A 23,945-nucleotide genomic window follows, 5' to 3' on the forward strand; every position below is an offset into this window, starting at 1 on the left:
TCAGAACTTAAAAGTAAATCAACTCATATGCTAGAATAAGATTCATATTTCATTAATTTAAAAACTTTTGTCATTTATAATATTTTTTAATAAACTTATAACATTTTAAGAAACATAAATCCATTCAAAAACATTATAATCTAAGAACTGGACTGATTCGACTGATGCATAAGGTGTATGAGAAAGAAGAATTACACTTCATGGATGATTATGGCAAAGAAGTGACACATATGAAAAAAAAATATCTCTCAGAAAAAACCAAAAAAAGAGAAACTCTTCTCGAAAATTCACCCCCTTAAAGAATTAGATGTGTATTACCGTTAACTCGAGTTCAAGTATTTTTAAAAGAATTATGCTCAATAAATTAATATCTCTTTCATCTAACGAGGAAACCAACATTAATTAGTTATCTTATACATAGAGCAGTCGACATATTCTGCTCACTTTCACCAGCAAAATGCTGTTTATGGCCATGACATTGTCGTAGGAATGTTGTTTTGCTGTATTCTTCGATGATGGGTGTAGTTAGAATAATAAGATCCACAAATGCACTAAATGATGCACGCAGAAACCTTGTCTCCACTGCTTCAAAGTGCCTGTGTTAACAGGCAAAAGAATAATAAGTCTCGAAAAAGAGACATTCAGCCAAAATAGACACAAAACTTACACTAGAAGTTTTCCATCCAAAATGGACATCTGCCTCTTAACCTTGTCAGGCTGCAGCTGCAAGTAAAAGCAAAAGAGACAAATTCACAAATTTATCAGCATACTGGTCTCAGTCTTCATCTCTCTATACATATATATTTATATATGTATAGAGAGAGAGAGAGAGAGAGAGAGAGAGAGAGAGAGAGAGAGAGAGAGAGAGATAGTCATCTTCTATATCTAGGTATATAATGGATGACAAGGAAATTAACAAGAGCTAGCTTTTATGAACCTCCTTATAGCATATATAATGTTCACATGTTCCTTCGATCCATAATCAACTTCAAAGTCAGTACTGACCAAAATGCTAGTAACTGAAAAATGTAGAACCATTTACAATAAGAATGAAAATCACATGTAGAAATATACATTAAAATCTATAATAAATAGAAGGCAAAGCTTGAATGTAAGCAAAACCAGAAATGAATATTCCCAAATAGTGGGCTAACAAAAAGGCTGAGAAGTTTTCTACAGCCACTTCACTAAATGGAAACATTCATGTGTGGGACAAAAACAAAACAAATAACCGGGCCTGGTATGCAATCATGTAATTGATGCAACCATTGAAGGAAGGCAGAAGAAAGAGCCAATAAGCATACATCCACCAAATGTTACTATCTTATTCATGAAATTCCTGCTTTGAACAAGATAGAGCTGCTGCACATGTAATGTTTTACCAGCATCCACAATATTTATTTCAATCCATAAAAACAAGAGTTTTGTTCTTACTAGGGAATTATTAATGCTACAACCTTTCTATTTGTCACGTAAAATTTGTGTTATAAAATTTCTGAAGTTTTCTATCCAATTAGAAAAAAATATTGGGCAATTAGACAAGGTAAGTCCATATTTCTTCTTGGTTCTTCCCAAAGGAAGGTTATAACTGCATAATAATCAGTGAAGTCATCCAGAATCTACTTCAACAATAATTTCTTAATCATACTCGCTTATAATCAAAATGGGATTCCTCATAATGTTCATGTTTCACGCATAGATGCCAATTTAGGACCATTCAATGGAAAACGAACGCCATCCAGTCTCTAGAAGCTAAAATATAAAAGCAACTCCATTCATAAATCAAAACCCTTGTTTGGCTAAAAAATCGCAGAGATTCTATCTCGAAACCACTGGAGTCTCCGTGAAACAGTAAAGGTTGCAACTTTTCGGTGGAAAACCCCCAGAAATGATATTATACATGTAGGACAGCGGGCAAATCCGTCATTTAAATCGGGTAAAAGATGCCACACGTTCCACGTTATCGCCGGAAAGAAACTAGTTATATCAACAGCAAGTAGGACAAGAGACGGAATGGAGAACTCACCATCTAAATTCCCACCCGGAAGAAGAGAGGGATCCGAAGTCGGCGTTGGCTCCGGTGTCGCAGACCATCGGATCCACCGATGGCGGTCACCGACTGGGGCGACGGGGATTACGAATTAGGGTCTAAGAGGGCGCCCGGCTGCGCCATTGAGAGGGACGAGATTAAGTGGGGGGTAGCGGGTTAGCGGCTTTAGATCCGTACCAGGCCGAATGGGTTGACGGGTTTGCCCCTTTTCACGTGGAACGCACCCGCCTCTGCCATTTGATATTACTGATTTGCCCTCCAAACTTAACCAGATGTCCAATACGCTAACCGTCTAGTGTCTATGTAATTAACGCTGACCCTTCCGAAACTGACTATTCCGGTTTCCTAAAAGCAGCCAACAAAAACGAACCGAAAAGTTTTAATTTGATTTCGATTTAAACCGTTATTTTTTTATTTTTCAATTGAAAATAATATATATATATATATATATATATTATTTTAAACTTTAAAATTTGAATGTATAATGAGTGTAATAGCATAAAGAAACAATGAGTAAATATTTTTTGGTCAAAAGTTTGAAATAAATTATAATTTTTTTTCGTAAAAAATATGTACAATATGAGTAAGAGCAGTAGGAAGAACACATTAATAGCGGGATTTAAAGCGTTTTTTATAATCATCAATAAAAAAGACTTTTTTTAACCAGAATTAAAAAAATAAATGTTTAACTAAAATAAGTCTAACTAATTTCTTCATAATTATTTTAATAAAAAATAAAAATAGGGTTAGAGGGATAACCAGAAATTTGTGTTTGATTTTTTTTTTTATCGACTCTAGATTATGTTGATATGACCCGACAATTATAATTGGATCATATACCCTTCATTATTTCTTAATAATCAATATTATAGTTTAACCAATATCAAATGCACCAGTTCTGGATTGATGTCCTAATTTTGAGTTCCCAATTGACGTAATTGAAATCAGTTGCATCATATTTTAATATCTAGAATCTTAATCAAACACGAAAATAATCAATTGCATCAGCTGACCTTTTGCATGATCAATTTGCAAAATTGATTGAACCCAATTGACGTAAATTAAGCTCAGGATGATCACGATTGAATCTTTGGACCTAAATGACTCGTGTATAACACTCAACCCATGCAGCAGCTGTCGTCGTCTACCTCCCCAATTATGTGCGCCAACAACCTTTTTCCATGGATCATTTTGACCTCTCTTGTCCAAGTGCAATGCCTGTACATAGCTTTGAAGATACGGCAATCTCAACAACATCTTTCACCACTGCTCGATCGCCATTTACAGGTCAAGTAGGCTGAAACGTCATAATCCAGCACTAGCAATCAGTATACAGCAGCTGCATGTCTTCACTTGGAATGATGGAAAGTGTCCGGTGGCTCGCTCGGTATACTTTCTATGATGGCGACAACTTCCACAGAAGCATTTCATCGAGCACCATGAAGTCACTTTATGGACTCGACTGTGGATAGTCTCTGCAACATGGAACGCGTTGTAGAGCCAGGAAGAGTTGACTTCTTCATTGAGGCTCCTCCGTCGTGGTCTCGTCGGCACAAAGCCGAAGTAGGAGGAGCATGTGACGGCCACTTTGCATCATTCCTCTACCATATATGTTGCTCCAGGCATGGCAAGACTGTTGTCGGCTCGTTACAGATCGGTCATTTCGTCAAACACATAGGAACCGATGGAGAAGGACTCGCTGGAGTTGACAAAGAGCTCAAAGATTAGGACGCCCCCAAGTGCTATTGGCTCACCGGGGTTGACCATCGATCTCGGTGGGCGTAAAAGTCTCTTCTTCCATTGCCCGCACCTCTCCCCAAACATTGTGATCGACAGCACAGCCAACATCTCCCACTCCATATATTGCCACTGACATCTCTTGCTCAGCATCTTCGTCTCTCACCATGACTTCCAGCTAAACAAATCCTCACTCATGAGCAGATTTGCTTCTTCTTCTGCATCATCTCGACACATTCTGCATCAGCTAAGTCATGAGTAATCTGAGCCTCCCAAGAGCCATGATGATGTTTCATCAAGTTTACGACAGAGGTTAATAGCATAAGCTTCCAAGAGTTGGTTCTTTCCCCCTCACTCCGAGTGATCATAACAACAACAGAGTAATAGTCGGAGGAGTTGATCCTTCTTGTGAAGCTTTCTTTGCATGGAAATGGTTGGAGGAGATGGCAAAGAGAAGAGGGCGAAGGGGCTGATACTGAAGACCTTGGAACGGTGCCGGTCGATGGCCGGCCAGCGCAGAGGAGGAAGGCAGGAAGCGCCGCCGGAGGGGTGCTTCGCGGTGTACGTCGGGCCAGACAGGGAGCGGTTCGTGATCCGAACCGAGTGCGTGAACCACCCTCGCTTCAGGGTGCTGCTGGAGGAGGCGGAGATGGAGTTCGGCTACTCCAACTCCGGCCCTCTCGAGCTCCCATGCCATGTAGAGGTCTTCCATGAGGTCTTGTGGGAGATGGAACAGGAGGCGGTGGAGTCGTCTTGGTGCATCTTCGGCAGAGGAGGAGGAGGAGGAGGAGGACATGGCGGATATCGTTCTTTGAGGTCGGTCAACCGATGAAACATGCTACGTGCTCTTTGCTTCCTTGTTCATGTCTGAGGACACGCAGACTTCGATCTGCATGTCAATCTCTTTCCAAAGTATAATAACTGTGTTACGAGTTCTTGAGTTACAACTCGGTCTTCTTCTACACACAAGGATTCTTGTCTGCTTGATCACTTCTACTTGTAGAGTGATGTAGCTTGCAAGCATAGCCATCTGTGCCTACTGCAGACTTCTTCCTTTGAACTTACTGCAAGTGCTGTGCTTCTAAGAACTTGGTGAAATCAAATTTGAAAGAGATTATTATGATGTAAGAAGAAGACAAACAAAAAAAGGGGAATTCCCAAGCTTTTTTTGGTTGGCAGTAACTGGAGCAGCAGCAGCACTTGGAGACAGGAAGGGTTAATGGATTGGAACAATAGCTAGAAATATCACAGCTTTGTTGGTTTGTCCTTGGGGGAATCTCCACTGTTCATTGTAGTATTAGATGCTCCAACAAAGCCTGTGTAGTATCTCATAGAGAACTTTGGGGGACACGGATGAGATTGCAATCAAATCAGAGGAATAAATACTGAAGTCCATCAAGATCAATAGATAAAGCTAAACTCAAGATTTAGAGTTCATCAATAGTAAAAGAAAAGATGTAAAGAAGCAAAGGATTTATAACTACAATCCATTCATGCATTTGCCAAATAGAAAATTTATAGTATGATATGTTGGTAGTAAGACTTGACAACAAACATCCAATAGTGCATTTCACAAGACATATCGAGTAGTAATAAGAAAAATGTTGATTGATTGCTAATAGGATGAAAAGATTTCGAATTGATAAGACAAAAGATAGCATGAACTCAACATGTTATGTACTCCCAAATTTGAATCCTGCTTTTGTCTATATGTATCATCAGATGAACTGTGCTTCTGTCATTGTGGAAGCAGGAAATTAGTCTTTCATGATAGTTAGAGGTTGCAACTCTCAAGCTGTTTCTGACCAACTATGTTACTAGATATTTACAAGTAAAATAGATGTACTGAAACACACATGTTGGTGATATATTGGACTTTACTTTCCCTGAATCAGCTACACCCTAATATTTCTGTTCATACAATACTTGTGTCAGTTTTCTTATAGTTTCATCCATAATAAATGCTTAATCATTATCTGGACATGTGATACATGTCTCCATAACATGTAATACATATCTCCATAATCAGAACCAGGTTTTGCACTACCTGACCAAAGTATGCAGACTCATTCTCTGTGATGAAGGGTCAGCAAGAGTTGTCACAATCTTAAGTTTGGCTTTCAAACATATTACTGCATTCATCACATTTATTGAACAAATAAATAGTTGAGAATCCTAGATGCTGTGGGCAATGCACAATCTCACATGAAAGGCCACTTTCTAATTGTACATACTTCTAAATTCTGACAGAAGTATCAATCACATTAATAAGAGGGAGAGGTTACTCAATAGACTTGAGAGTTGCATTAAAATTAAAAGAAAATAAAAAAACTGTTCTTTCTGATGCTGGCTCAAAATTAATATTATTGATAAACACAACAAACATGTATGAAAAAAGAAGTAAGAATTCCCTTAATTAAGAAATGCAGAACACTTGCAATAATGGCATTCTTGTTTCTCAGAAATTTGGAAAGAAGAGACACAATTGTTCAATCATAGCTTGGCTCCAAAAATGTTTATGATAATCAAAAAACACTGATGAAGGTTTACAGTAAACTGTCGAACAATGAAGTAGCAAGAGCAAGCTGAACATGATTTCATAATCAACTTAAACACTGATAAATCAAAGCCTTTCAAGGTCGAAAATATGTAGTGTAAGACTTGAGAAACACCTGATATGCCTCAAGGCTCCAACTCGTACTATAGACCTTTTAAACTTGTCAATTCAAAGCTAATTATCTATTATTAAGTTTCCAGGACGTGTTCATTCACCATCATTCTAGTGTTCTCCCTTTAAAAGAGATATATACAAATGGGTCATTGCTAATCATTCTTGTAAAAATGTTTTGGCTTTAAGATCACCGAACCAAACTTTTAGCAGAATGTCCTGTAATATACATACAACACCCAAACACAACCAACCTGAACATAAGAGGATCTTCATAAGGTTAAAAGAAATGAAAAAAAAAGAACATAAGTTTTTAGTTATTCTGCAAGTGAAATTATAGGCAAAAACAGCATGGTATAGGACAATTCGAAGAAAAAAAAGAACCATAATCTCAAACAGCACTTGGAGTACATACTCCAAAACTTTTACCTAATTGCTGGCCTAATCTGGATCAAGAATTGTGTTAGTAGGAAATTCTGTTGTCACAACTCAGTACAAACTGGTTTCCAAGGTTACTTGCATTCATTTTCCTGAGTGATCGCAATTCAATTGTCTCGAACATGCTCGTTAATTTTAGTTTTCTTCAATTGAAGGTTTTCAGAAATTAAGTTTACAAGCTCATACATTTCTTTCCCAATGCTAGGATTTCTTATATATTCGAAACATTCTCAAGGATCTGATGTTTCATGGTGTCTCACTCAGCTTGGCCATTGTCTTGGAAAAATCACATGAATGTTCTACCTAGATGACTGTTTTTTCTTCTTTCTTTTCCTTTCTTGGAGCGAGGGTAAGAGAGGACTTGTTCCATCTAAACAACCTAATTTTTATTGCCCTGATTAAACGGCTTATGCTTGATCACAGCTTACTTTGTTCAGGTCTTGTAGTGTACTGCCAAATCTAGGATGCCAGCTATCTAATTACCCACCAAATGCAGTGCCACAAGCTTGTAGAACTTTGCAGCTGTTGCAATATCATAATGTCAATAGGCTATAACAAACTTTCATAGTAAAACATGACCAGCCAAACTAGTGAGGCAATGGCCAAATTAACTTGATCTGGCTGAGCTTGAATTAACTGGTGCCTAGACAGATCAGCCATTGGGTAATGTATGTGACCAACACTTTGCCAGCAAGCCTTGACACCATGATAAGTTTGCTCCTTTGCCACTAGTGTGCCATGGCTCAGGTCCCAGAAGAGCTATCCTGACCACCCTAGATGTATTGGTGGGAACCTCATGTATGGGGTGTATTTTTTTTGTGAAAAAAATATATCTCTAACAAGAAAAGTTTTGAAAATTTAATTACATCTGGACATTTTGGAATGGTTAGTGTTAATAGTCTTTGTAGGGCTAAGGCCAATTTCATGCCTAACTGACAACCAGCTTGATCCTAAAAATTATCCTCTCTCTCTATTCTTCAGTTTTCTACTCTAGATAAGTTCTAATAAAGGAGAATGGAATGTTGTCCATCCATATTAATCTGTTGAAAACCAAACAGGCTAAAGATACAAAATCCAGACCTAAAGGCAATTAAAAAGATAAAAAGAACAATCAGAAATCAAACCACAAACATGTCCAGACACCATCATTATAATAGAAGGAACCAACAAAAGTGAAGGATTGGAATATTATTAATCAGCATGAAGTAGTTAATCCAGGAAAGTGTTTCTATTTCTAAGACCAAATTGACCTTAGCACCTCCAGTATTCACAGAAATAATAAAAGAACAGATGTCAAAGCAATTTTTGATTATGGCAGAAACTGTTAAAGCTGAGTATAGATTAAACCATGGAGAATGATCCTTCCTATAATGAGCATAGATTATAATGGTTGTTCTTTTTTGTCCCCTTGTATCTAAATGGATAGGGTTCTCGCTGTGCCTCAAGGTAATGTACAATCATTGATGTATGCCAAGTAGAATGTGAAGGCACTATGTTCCTTAACCAGACTACCCCTTCATGTACAAGTGGTAGATCTGTACATAGATCTAGTAGTAGTTCATAAGATACTTGGAAAGGTTGAGTAAGCATTTCATGCCTAAGTTGTAGGAAACAATTTGGTATAATACATGTACAGTATTCTAAGACTGAAATATTACATTTTGAATTGTGTACTGGCCAAAGATAACATAACACAATGACAGATTTGGTTCCACTAGTATCTCATAACTTAATCACAATCCTAGTGTTCATATCTGTATTATTCAGCCAAGACGTGGCCCAATATTGAAATTAACAATTGGAAATAACACAAATAAAGAATGATCTCTGAAGACCACTTGATATCCAATAAGTCATAAGATTGCTAATATAACATGTGAACTCAAAACAAAGAAGTCTTGGGACAGGTAAAAGGTAAAAAAGAAAAGGGAACTGTACTTCATGTCATTAATCGGCTAGATGCAAAATGTCTCTCATTTTACACCTTCATATGGATGTAAAAGTCGAGCAACGAAAAGGTTAAACTTTCCGAAATCATGTCGACAAAGTCCCTGTTTGTTTCCTCTCTTGCATTTTACTCCTTTTAGAGGATATACTGAAACATCATAGGAATTGGACATAAAATTTATAATTCAGTAGGAAATATCGCATGTTTTCAAACATGTCACAAAAGATGATGAATGTAAATGGACTGATTTATTGGCCTACATTTAACTACACTTTTCTCTGGTTTTTGACATGAAGTTCATATTACTCCCTAGCCAATCATATAAAAAAAAATTACCAGATTTTTTGGCAAAATTAACTCTCAGATTATTATCAATTTGAGATCAAGGAAGCAGAACAATTAAATAAGGACAGAGGTGTTATAGCATAATTCTCTGTAATGGAATCAGGATTCTGAATGACTGATCCGAAATCCACAAGCCAAAATATTGAGGTTCATTCATTAACTACCAAAATTTCATGTTTGAGCAGAATGTCATGTGCATTTCTAGCATCAGTCTTATACCTGATTCACACATTGTGTATAGACTATTTAGCAGTGTCACTAGACAACCGAAAATTACTCAGCATGCCAACAGTGGTACACAAATAAATGTAATAATGTTGATATTTATTTCTTATAGAACAAGGCAATCACAAATCAGGTTCCTAAAAGGATAAATCATCAGATACAGCTAAAATCTTAATAACACACCTCAACATAAAAATGACATGAAGTTTCATCGCAGCATATCCACCTCTGCAAAGATAGGACTCCATGCTCCACATCCATTGCCACATTGTTCCTGTCCCATTCTGATCATGTAACTCGCTCGAATGAAAAAGAGAGAGGGAGGAATACCAGAATTGGGAAACCACAATGGAGGTTGCAGAGAAGGGAGCAGGCAGAACCAACCACCCATCATCAAGTTCCTCAATGACTTGAATCCTCTTGGCAACTCTCTTCATGTTACAAATCGGAATCACACACCAAAGAAACAAACCAAACGACGTAATGGAAACAAGCTTTGCTATTCTCTCCAGCTGAAGATGGTAAATTCCATCTAGCTATCCTCCAAATTTTCATTTGAGAGTTCTCCGACACTACTCCGACTCATCTGAATCATCCTCTGCTGAGAAGACTCGTTCTTGTTGTTGCTGCTGCTGCTCCTGGTCATGCAACTGTCCACTCCCACCAGAACCTGCTGCAGCCCTGCCATACCCAATCTGCGGATAAAATTGGTTCAACGTTTGTGGATTCAGCACTCCAACATGCCCATCCTGTGAGAGCCCAAGCTCCAGCCCCGGCAGCTGCTGCCCATGTGCGGCCAGCATCGATGCGAAGCTCATCGGACCCATGTTGGCACCGGGCAAGTCCAGCCCGTGCATCCCCATTCTCTGCATGAAGCTGCCCATCGACCCATCGACACCGCCTGCAGTTGCAAGACTCGAGCTCGATGCGGCTGCCGACCCAGAGTGCAGGAATCCGGAATCAAGCACGCCAGGCGGCAGCAGAAAGCCCGGGAGGGGCCGGCCAAAGTTCGCAGCCCCCAGCATGGCCCAATTAGGCCGCACAGCGGGCCCCGCCCCCTGACTCAGCTCGTCGAGCTTGGGATGGAGACCGGCGGAGACGGTGGCGCCGGGGCGGGACAGGGAGCCAGCTGCGGCGGCGGAGGCAAGGGCTGAGGCGGGGATGGTGCCGGTGCCGGTGGCGGCGATGATCGAGGGCTCCGCCTGCTGAAGGAGCCACTGGATGGTCTCCCCATCGGACTTGTGGCCTAATTCTCTGGTGAGCTGAAAGATCCTGGCGGCGCAGAGCGCGGGCATCCGGATCCTCCTCCCTCTGCCTTCAACTTTGGTGTGCCTGTCCTTGTTGGAGCTCCTCTTGGGCGCAAGCTGCTTCCTTGGCTCATCTTTCTCCGCCGCCACCGCCTGTGACCCTGTGGAAGGCGCAAGGTCTCTGCTTTCCGGTGCGGCAGAGGCTGTGGTGGGTTCACTTTTGTGCGGGTGCGGGAGGCCCAGCGCCTGGTGGAACTTGGGAGATGAGTCTCTAAGATCCATGAGGCAGAAGGAGACGGAGGAACTCTGGGATTCCGGGGAGTTGACGGAAGGGATGAAGGTGAGGAGGAAGGTGGGAAGACTATGCTACCATGTTTGGTCACAGGGAATCAGATTGGAGTTGAAGGGTCCAAAGAGAACGAAGAACATGCACAGGGCTGAGACCAAAAAGATTCCCACTTTTACAGTTTACTGTCTCATCTTGAGCTTTCTTTTAACAGTCAACAGTATCACTTTGGCTGAGGGGGGGAAAAAGGGTGGGAGAAGAGGAGTGGGCAAGGCATGAACGATCAGCACCCATCATAAATAATCTGCAAGATTTATGGTCAGCTTTGGATTCTAACACAGTCCATCGTTTCCTGCCAACTCTTTTTCTCCGATAAAACAAAAAAAGTCAAACATTACTCCCCGAGATTAAATTATAAGTTTACATCTTCTCAAATAAATTTTAATTTTAATAATTTTCCCTTTATCTCTCTATATTTATTAGAGAGAAAGATTTTTTTATACTTAAATTCCTCGTCTTCTAAAGAACATTGTTGTTCAAACAATTTAAATCATATTAGGATTTCAAGAACACTTTCTCTGTAAATTGCTAATCTTCTCCGTGTTTGGCAATGGAAATGATGGGAGCTTAAGAGTACTTTACTGTAGGTGGATGCCTACCATATGACAACACTTCCCTCAAAGTTTTCTCCCATGATCAGCGCTGGGCTCCTTTCCTAACACCGAAAGCCAACTCCAAGAAAATGACATCTAATCCTCACATATTCTCTTCCCTGAGCACTTTGAAAGTGATTTTATTCCTATTTTATTCCTGTGAGTTATCTTCCATGTCCACCTGTGTGATTGTCATTGTCAGAGAAGAACTCGAAAGAACAGGCCGTCCACACTTCTGCTGTATTATTAAGGAGATAGGCACAGAAAAGAGAACAAGAAACAGTTGGTCTATCGTATAAGAGAAGCGAAATGGGGAGAACAGAATAAATCCAATTTCTTTTATTTTTCTCTCAGAAAACTGAGAGGAATAGTGCTTAATATGGTAAATCATGCTGGCAATTGAATTCTGCAATTGTTGAAATCCATCGAACATTCCTATTGAGTTCTCATACTTCATCTCTTCATCCGAGATCTATTCTCGTTCATTTCAACTGCTTTCATTTCCTAGAGTCGATCTATGTTTTAAATTATGCACCATCATCATTTCTGATCTAAACAGAGAAAATGGTACATCATTGAACACTTCAAAAGAAAAAGGAAAAATAATCTCTCGCATTCAGTTTGTAAAAAATTAATCGATTCTTTTCGCATCATAGTGACCGCGAAAGAGATAGCAATAACCATATTCTTTGAATCTCCTTCAACTTGCAAAAATACTTAAGCACCAGAGTTGATCTCGACAATGATGGTAGAGATTAGTTGTGTGTTCAGTGGTGATCGATGTATTGATCGAATTTATTGTAATATTTTTAAAACCATAGCCAAAGTTTTTTGTTTATATGTTTTTAAATCTAATAAGCATTTATTGTAATATTTTAATTGATTTCATCTTTCTATAAATAGTTAATGGATAACAAACTTTTCAATTGTTTTATAATTCTTATTCAAAATAGTTCAGTTGATAACACACTGATATGCAATAAAAAAAAAATTGATTTAAGAGTATAAGATAATTATACCATGCAGCATGAGTTTTTTCACTAGTTAACATAAATTATTAGCTATGAAAACCTAAATCCCATCACAAAACCTTGTAGTAATTTAACTTTTATTTATTCCTATAGCTATTCCTCAAGACACCATTTTTCCTTTAGCTATTCCTACAAATCCAGATATGAAAGCTGTCACTACTATTATCATCTGTCATGTTAGCAACAAGAATTCCTCTCTTTTCTTTTCTTTTCTCTTGTTGCATGTTTTTCTATGAAGCTATGTCTTTTTACATGCAAGTGTTTCCATGCTGTCCTCGTTACCTTTCTTTATTTGGGTGTACTCCTTAGGAAACTTTCCTCAAGCTAGATTGATTATAGCTATTACGATTTTGTGGTGTAGCAATATACTACTTGTATGTCCAAACTACATGGGACATTATGGGAGTCACTATAGTTCTCTCCTGCTCTTTTATATACTCTCTCTCCTGACAGTCATTAGCCCCACAAATGAGATTGATGGCAGGAGACATCATCCCAATGACCTTTCGGATTGACTTGGTCCAGTGTAGGAACATTGTCTCCTAGTTGGAGACATCATCCTCTGTGACCTAATCAATGTGATCTTGATACTTTCTGATGGAGTTGTGTTGAGATGTATGTTCTATGTTCCTAGTTCACACAGTTGGACTGGACTGCACTGGTGTTTTTCTCCAGGATCAAGTGGATTCAACCTCAAATCAAGTGTACCAATCTAAAGAACAAGTTGCTCAGAACAAGAACAAAAGTTGATGGAAAATTTTGAACTATTAGTCAGTCATATGGTTATTATTATGGGCTATGAGAAGCTGCAGTTTTTGGTTCATGTAATCAAGCAAGGAAAGCTCAAAATCATATAATATCTTCAATAGCAGCCTTTTAGAATCATGAGGACACATTTATTATTTTGAAATGATGTTTCAAAATGATACGACAAATCAACTCAATTGGGATGAAATAATAATAAGTCGTAGTTATGGTGGATCATAGTGATTTCTTTGAGTCCATTTACTTGTTATAACAGGCCTTTAAAACTTATTTAACAAATGAAAAACATTTATTGCATTATAGTCTGAATGCTAATGATCAGATCATTGCATAGATCAATATCAAGTCCACAAGCTGAACAGGGTGAGGAGGATGGCTTCGAGGAAGACGAGAAAGACTGCATGATGTGTAGATCTCAGAGAAGAACATACAATCTCTTCATGGTAGTTTTATGGATGATGATGATATAGACAGATGGTAAGTGGGAAACTTATGTGATGGATATGGAAAATCCAACTATGAAGGCTCAAATGGAATCCTGATGTAGAATCCATGCGAAAGGCATTGAAACATTCATCCATTTCTCTTGAGTTGAGTTACAAGTGAAGTTTTGTTTCTGGGGACTCAATGCATCTGTTCTTGTTTCATGTGTATGTGTATACTTACTTGTTTCTCGTAAATGATTTATCACTAATTGGTGATTGCTTTATCATATGTGTTATCATTGAGACTAAACTATACAGAAGAAACGTGTGTTTTGCAATTAACAAATATGAAATCAAAATGAAAAGAAAGGAAGGATGCAATGAAGTTGTCGATTAGACAAGAAACGATGGAGATAAAGCTGGAGTTCATGAGAAGTATCACTCCCAAGTGCTTGGATACCACCATGCTTCTAATATCACATAGAACTCGATAAGATTATCTTTTCAGACTTTTGGAATTATTTATGTCACAACCCCGAAGTAGAGGACATGACGATTCTGGAGATGGTCATGAGCTAAACTATTTCAAGTCTGATTATTATTATTATTATTATTATTATTATTATTATTATTATTATTATTATTATTATTATTATTATTTACATCACATAATTGAAAAGTTATCTACGTTAAAATCAGAATAATGATAAATATTATATTTAAAGATTAACATGGTACAAAAATATAAAAAGATAATTACATCAAAAGAAATTATCTAATATCGATAATTTTAAGTGTCCCCTCAATATAACATACATGAATCACACTAAGATACACCCCCAACCACATTAGAATAAGAATAATGATAAATATTATATTTAAAGATTAACATAGTACAAGAATATAAAAAGATAATTACATCAAGAGAGTTATCTAACAGTTTCAAGTACCCCTTAATATAGAATCCTTTCATACATACATGGATCACTAAGATGCACTCCCAACCCTAAATAAATCGTAATTACTTCGATAAGTTATTTGTGGTGATAGGAAAGAGGTGAGAATTTAAATAAAACACCCAATAAGGAAACATACCTCCTTCATACGGCAAGGAAGCAAAATGACAATTTGAAGCACATCAATGATAAAATACATGCATCAAGCTTTAAACATATTAACATTATCAATAATGCATCAATCAGAACAACACGTGTATTTTGCACAAAAATAAATCAATATGCATGAGACTAAAATGTGTTTGTGTTTAAATGTCGATGCATCTTATGTTATTTATTTTTTTATATTATATTTATAACATATATATATTTTAAAAAAATATAATGATTAGACAATTAGAATCATCCTATCTCACGAATAACATCCTTGATGAATTAAAAATCATCCTACGTGTCGTGTTGAGTCATGAGTTCATCACCTAAGAATATATTTCTCGTAGGATCATAATATATTACTCATGAAAATCATTATATGAAATATTTATTTTAAATTTTTTAATTGATTGAAATTTAACTCTTTCTGGGTTTTACACAACAAATAAAAGAATGATTCTATACCTTTATGGAGGTATGTGGTTCGAAGGATATAACTAGATACTCTTTATATGTGGTTGTAAGGTGTTTGATACAGATTCGTGAGCACTATATATTAAAAATGCTAAAAGTAAAAAAGTGATCTTGGGGAAAAAAACATGTGAAAAAGTAAGACTCCAAAAGACAACATAAGAAACATATATTTTAGCCTTTAAACATTCATAAAATAAAAAAAAATCTAAAATTTATAATTCGTTTTATTAAATAAAATGTATAACAAATTTTTTGAGTTTGCAAAATGAAAATAATGCTAATAATCTTGACAAAACTCAAAATATCTAAAAATTAGAATAAAAAAATTAATATTTTTAAAATAAATTTCTTAGTCTCATACTATATATATACAATGGGCGTTGTTGCCATATTTTTAATAATTAAATTATTTTATGAATAAAGAAACTAACAGAAGTGACATATTAGGAAAAGCATCATTTTGAAAAGGAATTAAAATGATATTTTCACCTTAATGGTTTGTTTGGGGATAAACTTTTTCTTCACTTTTTTTTTTTGTCTCGCGTTGGATAAATATAGGTCATTGTGATTTAAGAGTGCATTATAATTAAAGGAAATGAGGCGAAAACGAAGGTTGAATCTCATTGAACTGAAGCCAGATGAAATTAATATGACCGATAGGAATTTCATAGAAATTATTTTCTCTAATCTTTCTTGAACAAAACATTTTGATTATAATTTTCCTGAAATGAAACTGATGTTTATGGGAGTGTGGAGGGACGAAGCTGAGCTCCACGAGTCTGTCGACTGCCCTACATCTTCCCACGTGAATTCCACATGTCACTACAGCATGAACAGAAACAACGAGAGGACGACGACGCTGCATCCGCAAAGCGTCGGAAGAAACCCGCCCCCCGCCACCTTCTCCTACGTGTCTGCGCCGATCTCGCGGCCTCGCCGTGCTGTCGTCATCGTTGTCGCATCGCCCATGGCGGTGACCGCCCACGAGCCGAACGCCACGAGACGCTTTCCCACTTCGCCTCCGCCGTGCTGTGTTTGCCGCTGTCATCTGTAATTTCGGAATAAATTCATTAAAAAAATAATTTTATATTTTTATATTGAATAAAATATCTGCACAGTATGGATATTACCGACAAGTTTAGCATCGCGAACTTTCCGGAGACAGCCAAGCATCTTTCAACCAAATGTTATCACATGAGGAACTCGAAAGAAGAGGAGAGGGATGGATTCATCGTCGAACCATTCATATTAGGTTTATATGCAGTCACATGACGAAGAGATGAACTGTTTCAGAAGGACAGCAGATGTGGGGTTCCGACAAGTGAAGGAGGGGAAGAGGCGACGTGCCGGAGCAGGTCCTCGTTCTACACACCGGTGCAGCAAATAAACAACATGGAAGTAAAAAAATGTTATGACCCCCGTAAGAGGCATCGCACGTTTACGCCACGTAACGGGAGGTGAAGGGTTAGGGCAGTCAGGCCACTGCAGTCATGCCAGGCGTGCACCCAGCAATCCCGGCCTTCTGCGTGTCTACGCCGGGCTGCACCGCCCAATGGAGGCGGGAGCCTTTCCCCGAGACGAACATCTGGGCGCCGCCCTGCCACCGCCGCCTTCATCGTCGTCATCATCACCGTCATTCCGTTCCTCCGCCTCGGTCTCTCCGGTTTTGTCCCTTCCTCCTGCCGCCTGATAAAAAGAGGAGCGACGCAGCATCAACGACACAGTGGAAGGATCGAAGGTTGGTAGATGGAGAAGCTGGCGTTATCATGTGAGTTCTCTACATGCTCTTTCATGAGTTTTCTAGATGAAACGAGTTGCTTTTAACTAATCATGCATATATTATTGTCTCAGTTCTCTCTCTGTGGATAAAGGCTTGTAAAGGTAAATAAAGGAAAGATATGGCCATGGAAAGGAAGTCCCTACAAATGTTCAGATAGGTTTATTGACTTCATCCCAAGAATATTACCAGGATAATTTTTTATATATAGAAAATTGTAGTGCAATTGGATTGTGATTTAGTATATGCTAATTTTGAGCAGGAAATATGTATTACTAGAGATGTATGTATGCATACCTCCTCCTGAAGCTGGTTTAGTGAACCCGTCGTTAGTTGTGTCTGCAAGATCACAAAGTTGATGGATTAGCAATAGGGTTGAATCATCACAGGAGATGTGAAGCAAGCAATTTAGATGTCTTTGGTTATAGCAAGCCTCCAAAATAATCTATCAGGTTCAAATGATTGAACCGTGTGCATGCATCAAAGAAACAGCTGAGTTTGATATGATAGTAGTTGCTAGCACTGTAATTTTAGTTGACATGATTATACTAGAGCAAACGTGATTTAACATTTTTTATTCGGAGACAGATGGATACAAATGTTATGCCGGTGTTGTAAGAGTTGGATAGTTCTTAACCTTTCTTGATCTTGTCCATTGTAGTGCGTCAGACAAATCTTTCTCCAATTTACAAAGGTTATCAGCATTTAATTGTGAGAAAATTGTTTTGCGAAGTCTGCAAAGAAAAAAAATAATCAGTGGAAGCTTTATGAGAGACTCTTGTTTTAGGTATGATAAAAGTCAGATTATAACCTTTTACCGATTTCCTGTAATTTCATATCAGCCGCTGGATGACCAAATTCTTCATGTTTCTGTAAAAATCATGGTACAAGTTACTTCAATAATATTAACAAGAAATATAACAAGTTTCCTTGATATAAAGTAATCAACATCTTTCAGCAGAAAAGATGCATAAGAAAGTGAAATCAAGGATCGATTCAATTGTTAAGTCCAAAGGCATCTATTGTAATGTTTGCTTGATCATTGTTGTGATACACATCTACGAGTACATGTATGATCATTGTTTGGATGTAGGAAAAATATCCTAAGAAAGAGTACGAGTCCATTAGTGCCAGAATCATGGAAGATGCTACATCGGTTGGAACAGGGAAAGGGTTTTGATGATGGACCTTGCATAACTTGAGTTTGATTTCTTAGAGAGTCTTCGTATGAAATATAGCCAACATAAAGGCATAGTATGAAAGAACCGGCAAGAAATGGATTTATTCCTTTAAAACATGTTCTAGAAATTAAAGACCATCTCTGTTGCCAAAGTTGTTGCTCGAATGGTTTTGAATATGGAGCAAATCTTGGACTTCTTTTTTTCGCTTCATTTTAATTTGTAATCAGGGAAAATAAATCATATTTGAGAAGTGATCGAGCAACAAAAAAATACATGAAAATATAACAAAGAACTGATTAACCTCTGGAGAAGAAAAAAGGAAAAAAAGAAGAGAACAAATAAGGGACATTACAATTATATTTATAGTTTTAGGTGAAAACTATGAGATAGAGTGTTAAGCCAGACATAAGCTCACCATAGAACTTTTGCTCTCACAACTTATTGAACTTTAGCCTGACCCGTAATCTTGTCAAGGATATAAATGGCATGTTTAAGGTCTAGATGTAGTTCAAGTCTCTCATGTATACTGTGAATGTAACATGGCTGCTTTCGAAGGTTGTTTTGTCTGGAAGAGTTGTTATCTTAATAATCCGATTAGAAGTTTGATGTCTGATGCCGAAGGCGTAGGTGTAACTTCTTTTTGAAAAAAAAACAAGTTTCAGAATAATATATCTTGACAATACATGCCAACAGTACAAGAAAATAATAGATCAATTTCTAAGAACAGGTAATATGAAAAAATGATAGCAAGAAAAGAAACATATCATTTATAAAGGCATAACATGTTGCACTTCAGATTGCACCATTGAGTCCGGTTAGAATAAATACTAAATTAGAAACATTTATTATGCATGACCAAAAAAAATAAGGAGAATTGGCATACGCCAATATCAAGTCTCTTAATGATGTGACTTAGACTAATTTCAGGAGAAGGAAGAAATCATCCATCGATGAGCAGCGCATATTTGATGCAAGTTCACTAGGACTACATATTAACAATTCATGATACATGCATAATTAGAAATATAAATCAGGACAAACATATAGACAAAGACCGAAGAGCATATTCTTGTTGGAAATGCTTTGTAATGACACTTCATAAATAGGTCGAGGTAATTGAAAGAAACCAAAATTCCTAGTAGATCAATCTATTGAAAGAGGTGGAACTAATAAAAACAAAAACACCCTCTCTCTTTAAACTATCCTTGTCAAGTGGTGATTCACAACCATGTCTCAATTCCATTAAGATTCCTTTTTGCCATTTTATATATCAAGACAAATTGTAATGTGTCATGCATAAGTGATACAAAGTTGAGACAGTCTTCAGATTTGTGTATGTATATATTTGTGATGCAAGAGTAATACAACTTGTCTTTATTCAACTTGCCCTGTAAGTAAAATTATAAGATGGTCTTTTATTGATCTAGATTCCTAGAATTCCTAGAATCATCCTGATTAGTTGAAGATGGTGATTTTAAGATTACTATCGATTTTTGAAAAGAAAAAAAAGAGAAGAAACTCTCTGTTGCACTCATACACACCTGTATACATTATTTCATGATGCTTCAGGATCAAACATGGCTTTTTAAGTGATGATAAACTCCTTTCCTATTCCTAATTAGTAATTCGTACCGAGCCTAGTCTTACTGGTTCTATTGTGTCTTTTAGACAACGAGTGAAACAAACTTTTTGAAACACCTGACACTTTGAATGGAGTTGTGCAATGCATCAGATGTTGATGACATTTATCTCAAATTAGGAACCTGATGAGTGATATGTGCAACCACTAACTCGAGAACGAAGTTGTGAACTTGACCAATTAATTGTCAAAGTCATGTTGATATGCCAAATACTGAGCACCTGCCAGTTACATGTATCGCATACATAAAAAATTGGTGGCACACACTGTGTTATGCCCCCATAAAAAATAGCATGCCAAATACATTGTTTTGATAGATCAGGTCTGGATAAAGAAAAAAATGTCAGGTTGGTAATTTTTCTACTTTACATTTAAACATTTCTTATGAACTCATGCTTTAGTTGAAGGCTGATATAATTTCTAGAAATATGATAGACAATGAAACATGCGAAAAAGTTTCACCTGCATATTGTCATCAGACTTGTTCACATCTCCTGCTGCATTCGAAAATTTCCGGTAACGTTCTACTGTTTTCTCCATGCTGAATTCAACATAAAATGGTTAGTCTCCAATTGTACTGCCCAAGAAAACTGTTGTGGCAACTGGCAACTGGCAACTGGCAACAAACAAGTTATATGGTTCATCCTCACTCTCAAGAGAGATAAGTACAGATGTGTAATAAAATCTAAGCATTTGAATGACCAAGTAGTAACATTGTTTCCTTTGCAAGATTTCCAAGGATTCAAGGAGAGTATGTGGATATGCTTGAAGAGAGGTATGTTATGTGGACATTGTCGAGGTTTTATGATCTCTGGAATAATAACATTCAATACTGCAAGTAACATTAGTTTGTTACACTGCTATTCATATTAACACTTTTTCTTTTCTTGATCAGGGTATGATGAGTGAAGGCCATTTGCCATGACAAAATAAGGGTGTATCATTCAAATAATTTAAAGAATGATCAAGAAGCAGATAAATTCATCATCAGACAAGGGTGAATATATTTAGATATACAAAGTTGTGAAAGAAAGGCAATAAAATGTAGTGTGTTAGACGCAAGAAGAAAGAACAGTCATCTGGCCCAAACAAAAAGCTAAATGCTAACAGGCCAAATCACAGCAAAAATTTCAGGAGGACAGCTACAAATTATATTTCGTCGTATAACATTCCAACAAGATAAAGGTATGGGGAACCATATAGAACACTTTGTTCATGTTTGTTATTTTCTATATCTATATATTTGTTTTTTCCATTTCCTGTATTGCAAGTTCTTAGTAATTGTTTTTGCCTGCATAAACTATGTAAACTTTATATCTGTTAAAACTATCTAACCTATTGACTTACTTGACACTAAACTTAGGAAACAGCATCACATTTCATTTTATTGATCCTCTCAGGATTATTTGCTACTATGTTGCTTTTCTGAAATACTTGAACCTTTAATATGTCAAAATACTACATAAAGGGATGAAATATGAATTAGCATTATATCCTACCTGTTCTACCTCTTTATAATCCTCATGCTAAGCAGTGACATGCTTCATCAGTATCATGTTTGATGATATTAGTCTATATATGCCAAAGTATCCATTTTATCTATAGGAACCATTTTACAGTAGTTTTAGTCTTCTCTTATTTTATAGTTAATGGCTTGATGTTTCTTCTCTTTGTAGAATGTCATAATTTACAATGAGCAATGTCTAATCGGTCGACCCCTTCCCATTTTTTATTGTGATTGGCCTCTCCCATTTTTCGCCTACCCCATATAGGCACCATTCATAACTTAGAGTGTAAAACTATTAGAAGAACATGAACTTAAATTTGATCCATTCGGTGAACTCGTTTGGTATGTTACAATTTAGTGGAAATCAGAAGGAAAGATCTTATGATTCATTGACTAAGAATATCAAACATAGCTATTCATTCTTCTACATACTTGATATCCTACATATCTAAATTAATAGTGATTTGCTTATTGGTGTTGAGTGGTTAGAGGGTATCAGTTAGGATTATGCACTGATACCAAGCAATTTTATTAGTCATGTTGATGACACAAACAACACGATAAGCTTCAAGCAAGTTCCTAGAATCTATGGATGGTGCTTAGCAGATGTCAAGACTTTGTTCATGATGACTCCTTTGATGTATGGAACTAAATTGATGGAATACTTGAGCAAAATTCTTTGTTCTCTCATATTTGGGTTTCATTTTCCTCGAGTTTCTTGTGAAATTTTTGGTTCTTTAATGACCTTAATGCCACTTCATCATACTAATTCATTTACCCATGACAGAATTTTATTTTTGATAGCTTTAAGCATCACCTCATTTTAGCAATCTCATATATTCCTGTTTTTAAAATTTTTTTCTTGTGTCTTGGGATCGAAGATTATAAAAATATTAATGGCGATCGTGTAATCTTTTCTCTTACTCTTTAGATATTTTGGGTAAAGAGATATATTAATCAAAATTTTGCACACATATTTATGTGACTAATTGATTTGGGACGTTATAATCCTCATCATGCGTGTTCTTGATGTTCTCATCCTCATTAGGTCAAAATGTATATTTTTCATTGTTTCAATCAAATCACTAGATCCCCATAGTCCTACATAGGTGATATAGGATACGAAGATGCTTTCACTTATCGTTCTTTGTTATCAAGCCGAATTTGTATACTAGTCATTTGTATACATAATATATTTTGCAACAGGCTTGATAACCACTTAGCTAATCACAAAAAAATGTACTCAAAATTCTCTTTAAAGGGCAGGTAGAGATTTATATATTTATCAAGGACTAGGTACACTTTTTCTTTTTTGGGTATATAAATGAAGATGGGCTACGATCCAAGACCTTACAATGATATAACAAAGTTTTCAGCAATCAAACTACTTCCACTTCAAAAATTTTGCAAGATTAAACCCTCATCTTAAGGTAAGTGAGTTAGGTACGTTATCACTAGACAAATATTTTAGATGTGAAAATGTATTGGATGTAATTTGGAGTCTTTGACCTAAGATAAGTGACTCAATGTACACTCATTGCTACTCATATCTAGTGTGGGATTAGTTACATTGGATCAATGAAATCCATGTGGGAGATGATGTAGCATTTGCGCATGGTTACAACCCATGATATTAAATCAACAATCGTTTTCCTCTCCTTTCTTTTTAGTTACTTTCTATTTAATTTGATATTGGCTCATGTCTCCCTCCTTTTCTACTGCTACTTTCTCTTTCTCTCTTGAAGAATTTTTTTTAACGAAACAAATATATGATAGGTGGAGGCAAGTTTTTTTTTTTGACATGTCCCTATGTTGTTTATTGTGTATGTGGAGTGAAAGTCGATGAACGACTGAAGTAATTTATATTTAAACAAATTAATTGGATTTTTTACAGTTTCATAATCCTATAAAAATTTGTCTATATTAAAATTTTAAGTTCTCAAAGTATATTTATATTCTTAGGATAAAATGATTGCTATTAGTAAAATGATGAGAGAGAGAGAACCTAAAAAAATAAAAATTATAAATAAAAAATTAAATGTTCTTAACTTAATTAAACATATGATTCTCTAGAGATCCCAACAGTGGTAAAAGATTTAAATAGTCAACCTAAAATAGTTGGGAAATTATAGTTTTATCATTGTTATTGTGTGTATGTTCATATTTTTAGGGTAAGAATAAGTAATTTAAGAGTTTACGATATTAATATCTTTAATAATGTTGATGTTCATTTTTATATTTAAAATATACGTTGGATTTAACCCTAAGATTTCTATTACAAAGACTGAAAATATTACCTACAGATCTTAATTAGCATTCTAATGTTAGTCACTATTTTTAATGTTTATGTTCAATGATGCTACAAATCATGGTAGGCAATGAGTAGCAGCCAAAAGTAATGTCAAGTATCTAAATACAATATTCACATGAAATTTTCTCT

The 23,945-nt window shown here is 36.5% G+C and overlaps 3 protein-coding genes and 2 long non-coding RNA genes across 5 annotated transcripts in view; 2 read left to right on the forward strand and 3 right to left on the reverse strand.

Annotated features, from left to right (window-relative positions):
- Window positions 1–356: 356 nt before the first annotated feature.
- On the reverse strand, window positions 357–2,180 carry LOC135627101 (uncharacterized). The gene is made up of 3 exons (XR_010492535.1): window positions 2,027–2,180; window positions 668–723; window positions 357–596 (listed from the first exon to the last, which is right to left on the reverse strand). It is a non-coding gene; the product is annotated as an uncharacterized LOC135627101 (long non-coding RNA).
- Window positions 2,181–4,217: 2,037 nt separating this feature from the next.
- On the forward strand, window positions 4,218–4,619 carry LOC135627562 (auxin-responsive protein SAUR71-like). Its single transcript, XM_065133684.1, has one exon. It carries the CDS (start codon window positions 4,218–4,220, stop codon window positions 4,617–4,619), a length of 402 nt encoding a protein of 133 aa, XP_064989756.1.
- Window positions 4,620–9,493: 4,874 nt separating this feature from the next.
- Window positions 9,494–11,191, reverse strand: LOC135626453 (transcription factor TCP20-like). Its single transcript, XM_065131759.1, has one exon. It carries the CDS (start codon window positions 10,938–10,940, stop codon window positions 9,984–9,986), a length of 957 nt encoding a protein of 318 aa, XP_064987831.1. The 5' UTR covers window positions 10,941–11,191; the 3' UTR covers window positions 9,494–9,983.
- Window positions 11,192–16,624: 5,433 nt separating this feature from the next.
- Window positions 16,625–23,945, reverse strand: part of LOC103971546 (MADS-box transcription factor 51) — a 40,227-nt gene continuing 32,906 nt past the window's right edge. The window contains exons 2-6 of the mRNA XM_009385592.3: window positions 20,461–20,539; window positions 17,990–18,048; window positions 17,816–17,912; window positions 17,476–17,517; window positions 16,625–17,087 (exon numbers count right to left, since the gene is read on the reverse strand). Of these exons, the coding sequence (XP_009383867.2) occupies window positions 16,932–17,087; window positions 17,476–17,517; window positions 17,816–17,912; window positions 17,990–18,048; window positions 20,461–20,539 (433 nt within the window). The 3' untranslated portion in view covers window positions 16,625–16,931. The remainder of the gene's footprint in view (window positions 17,088–17,475; window positions 17,518–17,815; window positions 17,913–17,989; window positions 18,049–20,460; window positions 20,540–23,945) is intronic.
- Window positions 17,031–17,393, forward strand: LOC135627222 (uncharacterized). The gene is made up of 2 exons (XR_010492558.1): window positions 17,031–17,169; window positions 17,253–17,393. It is a non-coding gene; the product is annotated as an uncharacterized LOC135627222 (long non-coding RNA).

This window comes from Musa acuminata, chromosome BXJ2-11, assembly GCF_036884655.1.
Source record: "Musa acuminata AAA Group cultivar baxijiao chromosome BXJ2-11, Cavendish_Baxijiao_AAA, whole genome shotgun sequence".
Taxonomy (NCBI): domain Eukaryota; kingdom Viridiplantae; phylum Streptophyta; class Magnoliopsida; order Zingiberales; family Musaceae; genus Musa; species Musa acuminata.

Excerpts from the sequence above, each read along its gene's own strand:
- LOC135627562 (XM_065133684.1), top strand. The coding sequence starts at position 4,218 with ATGGTTGGAGGAGATGGCAAAGAGAAGAGGGCGAAGGGGCTGATACTG.
- LOC135626453 (XM_065131759.1), bottom strand. The coding sequence starts at position 10,940 with ATGGATCTTAGAGACTCATCTCCCAAGTTCCACCAGGCGCTGGGCCTC.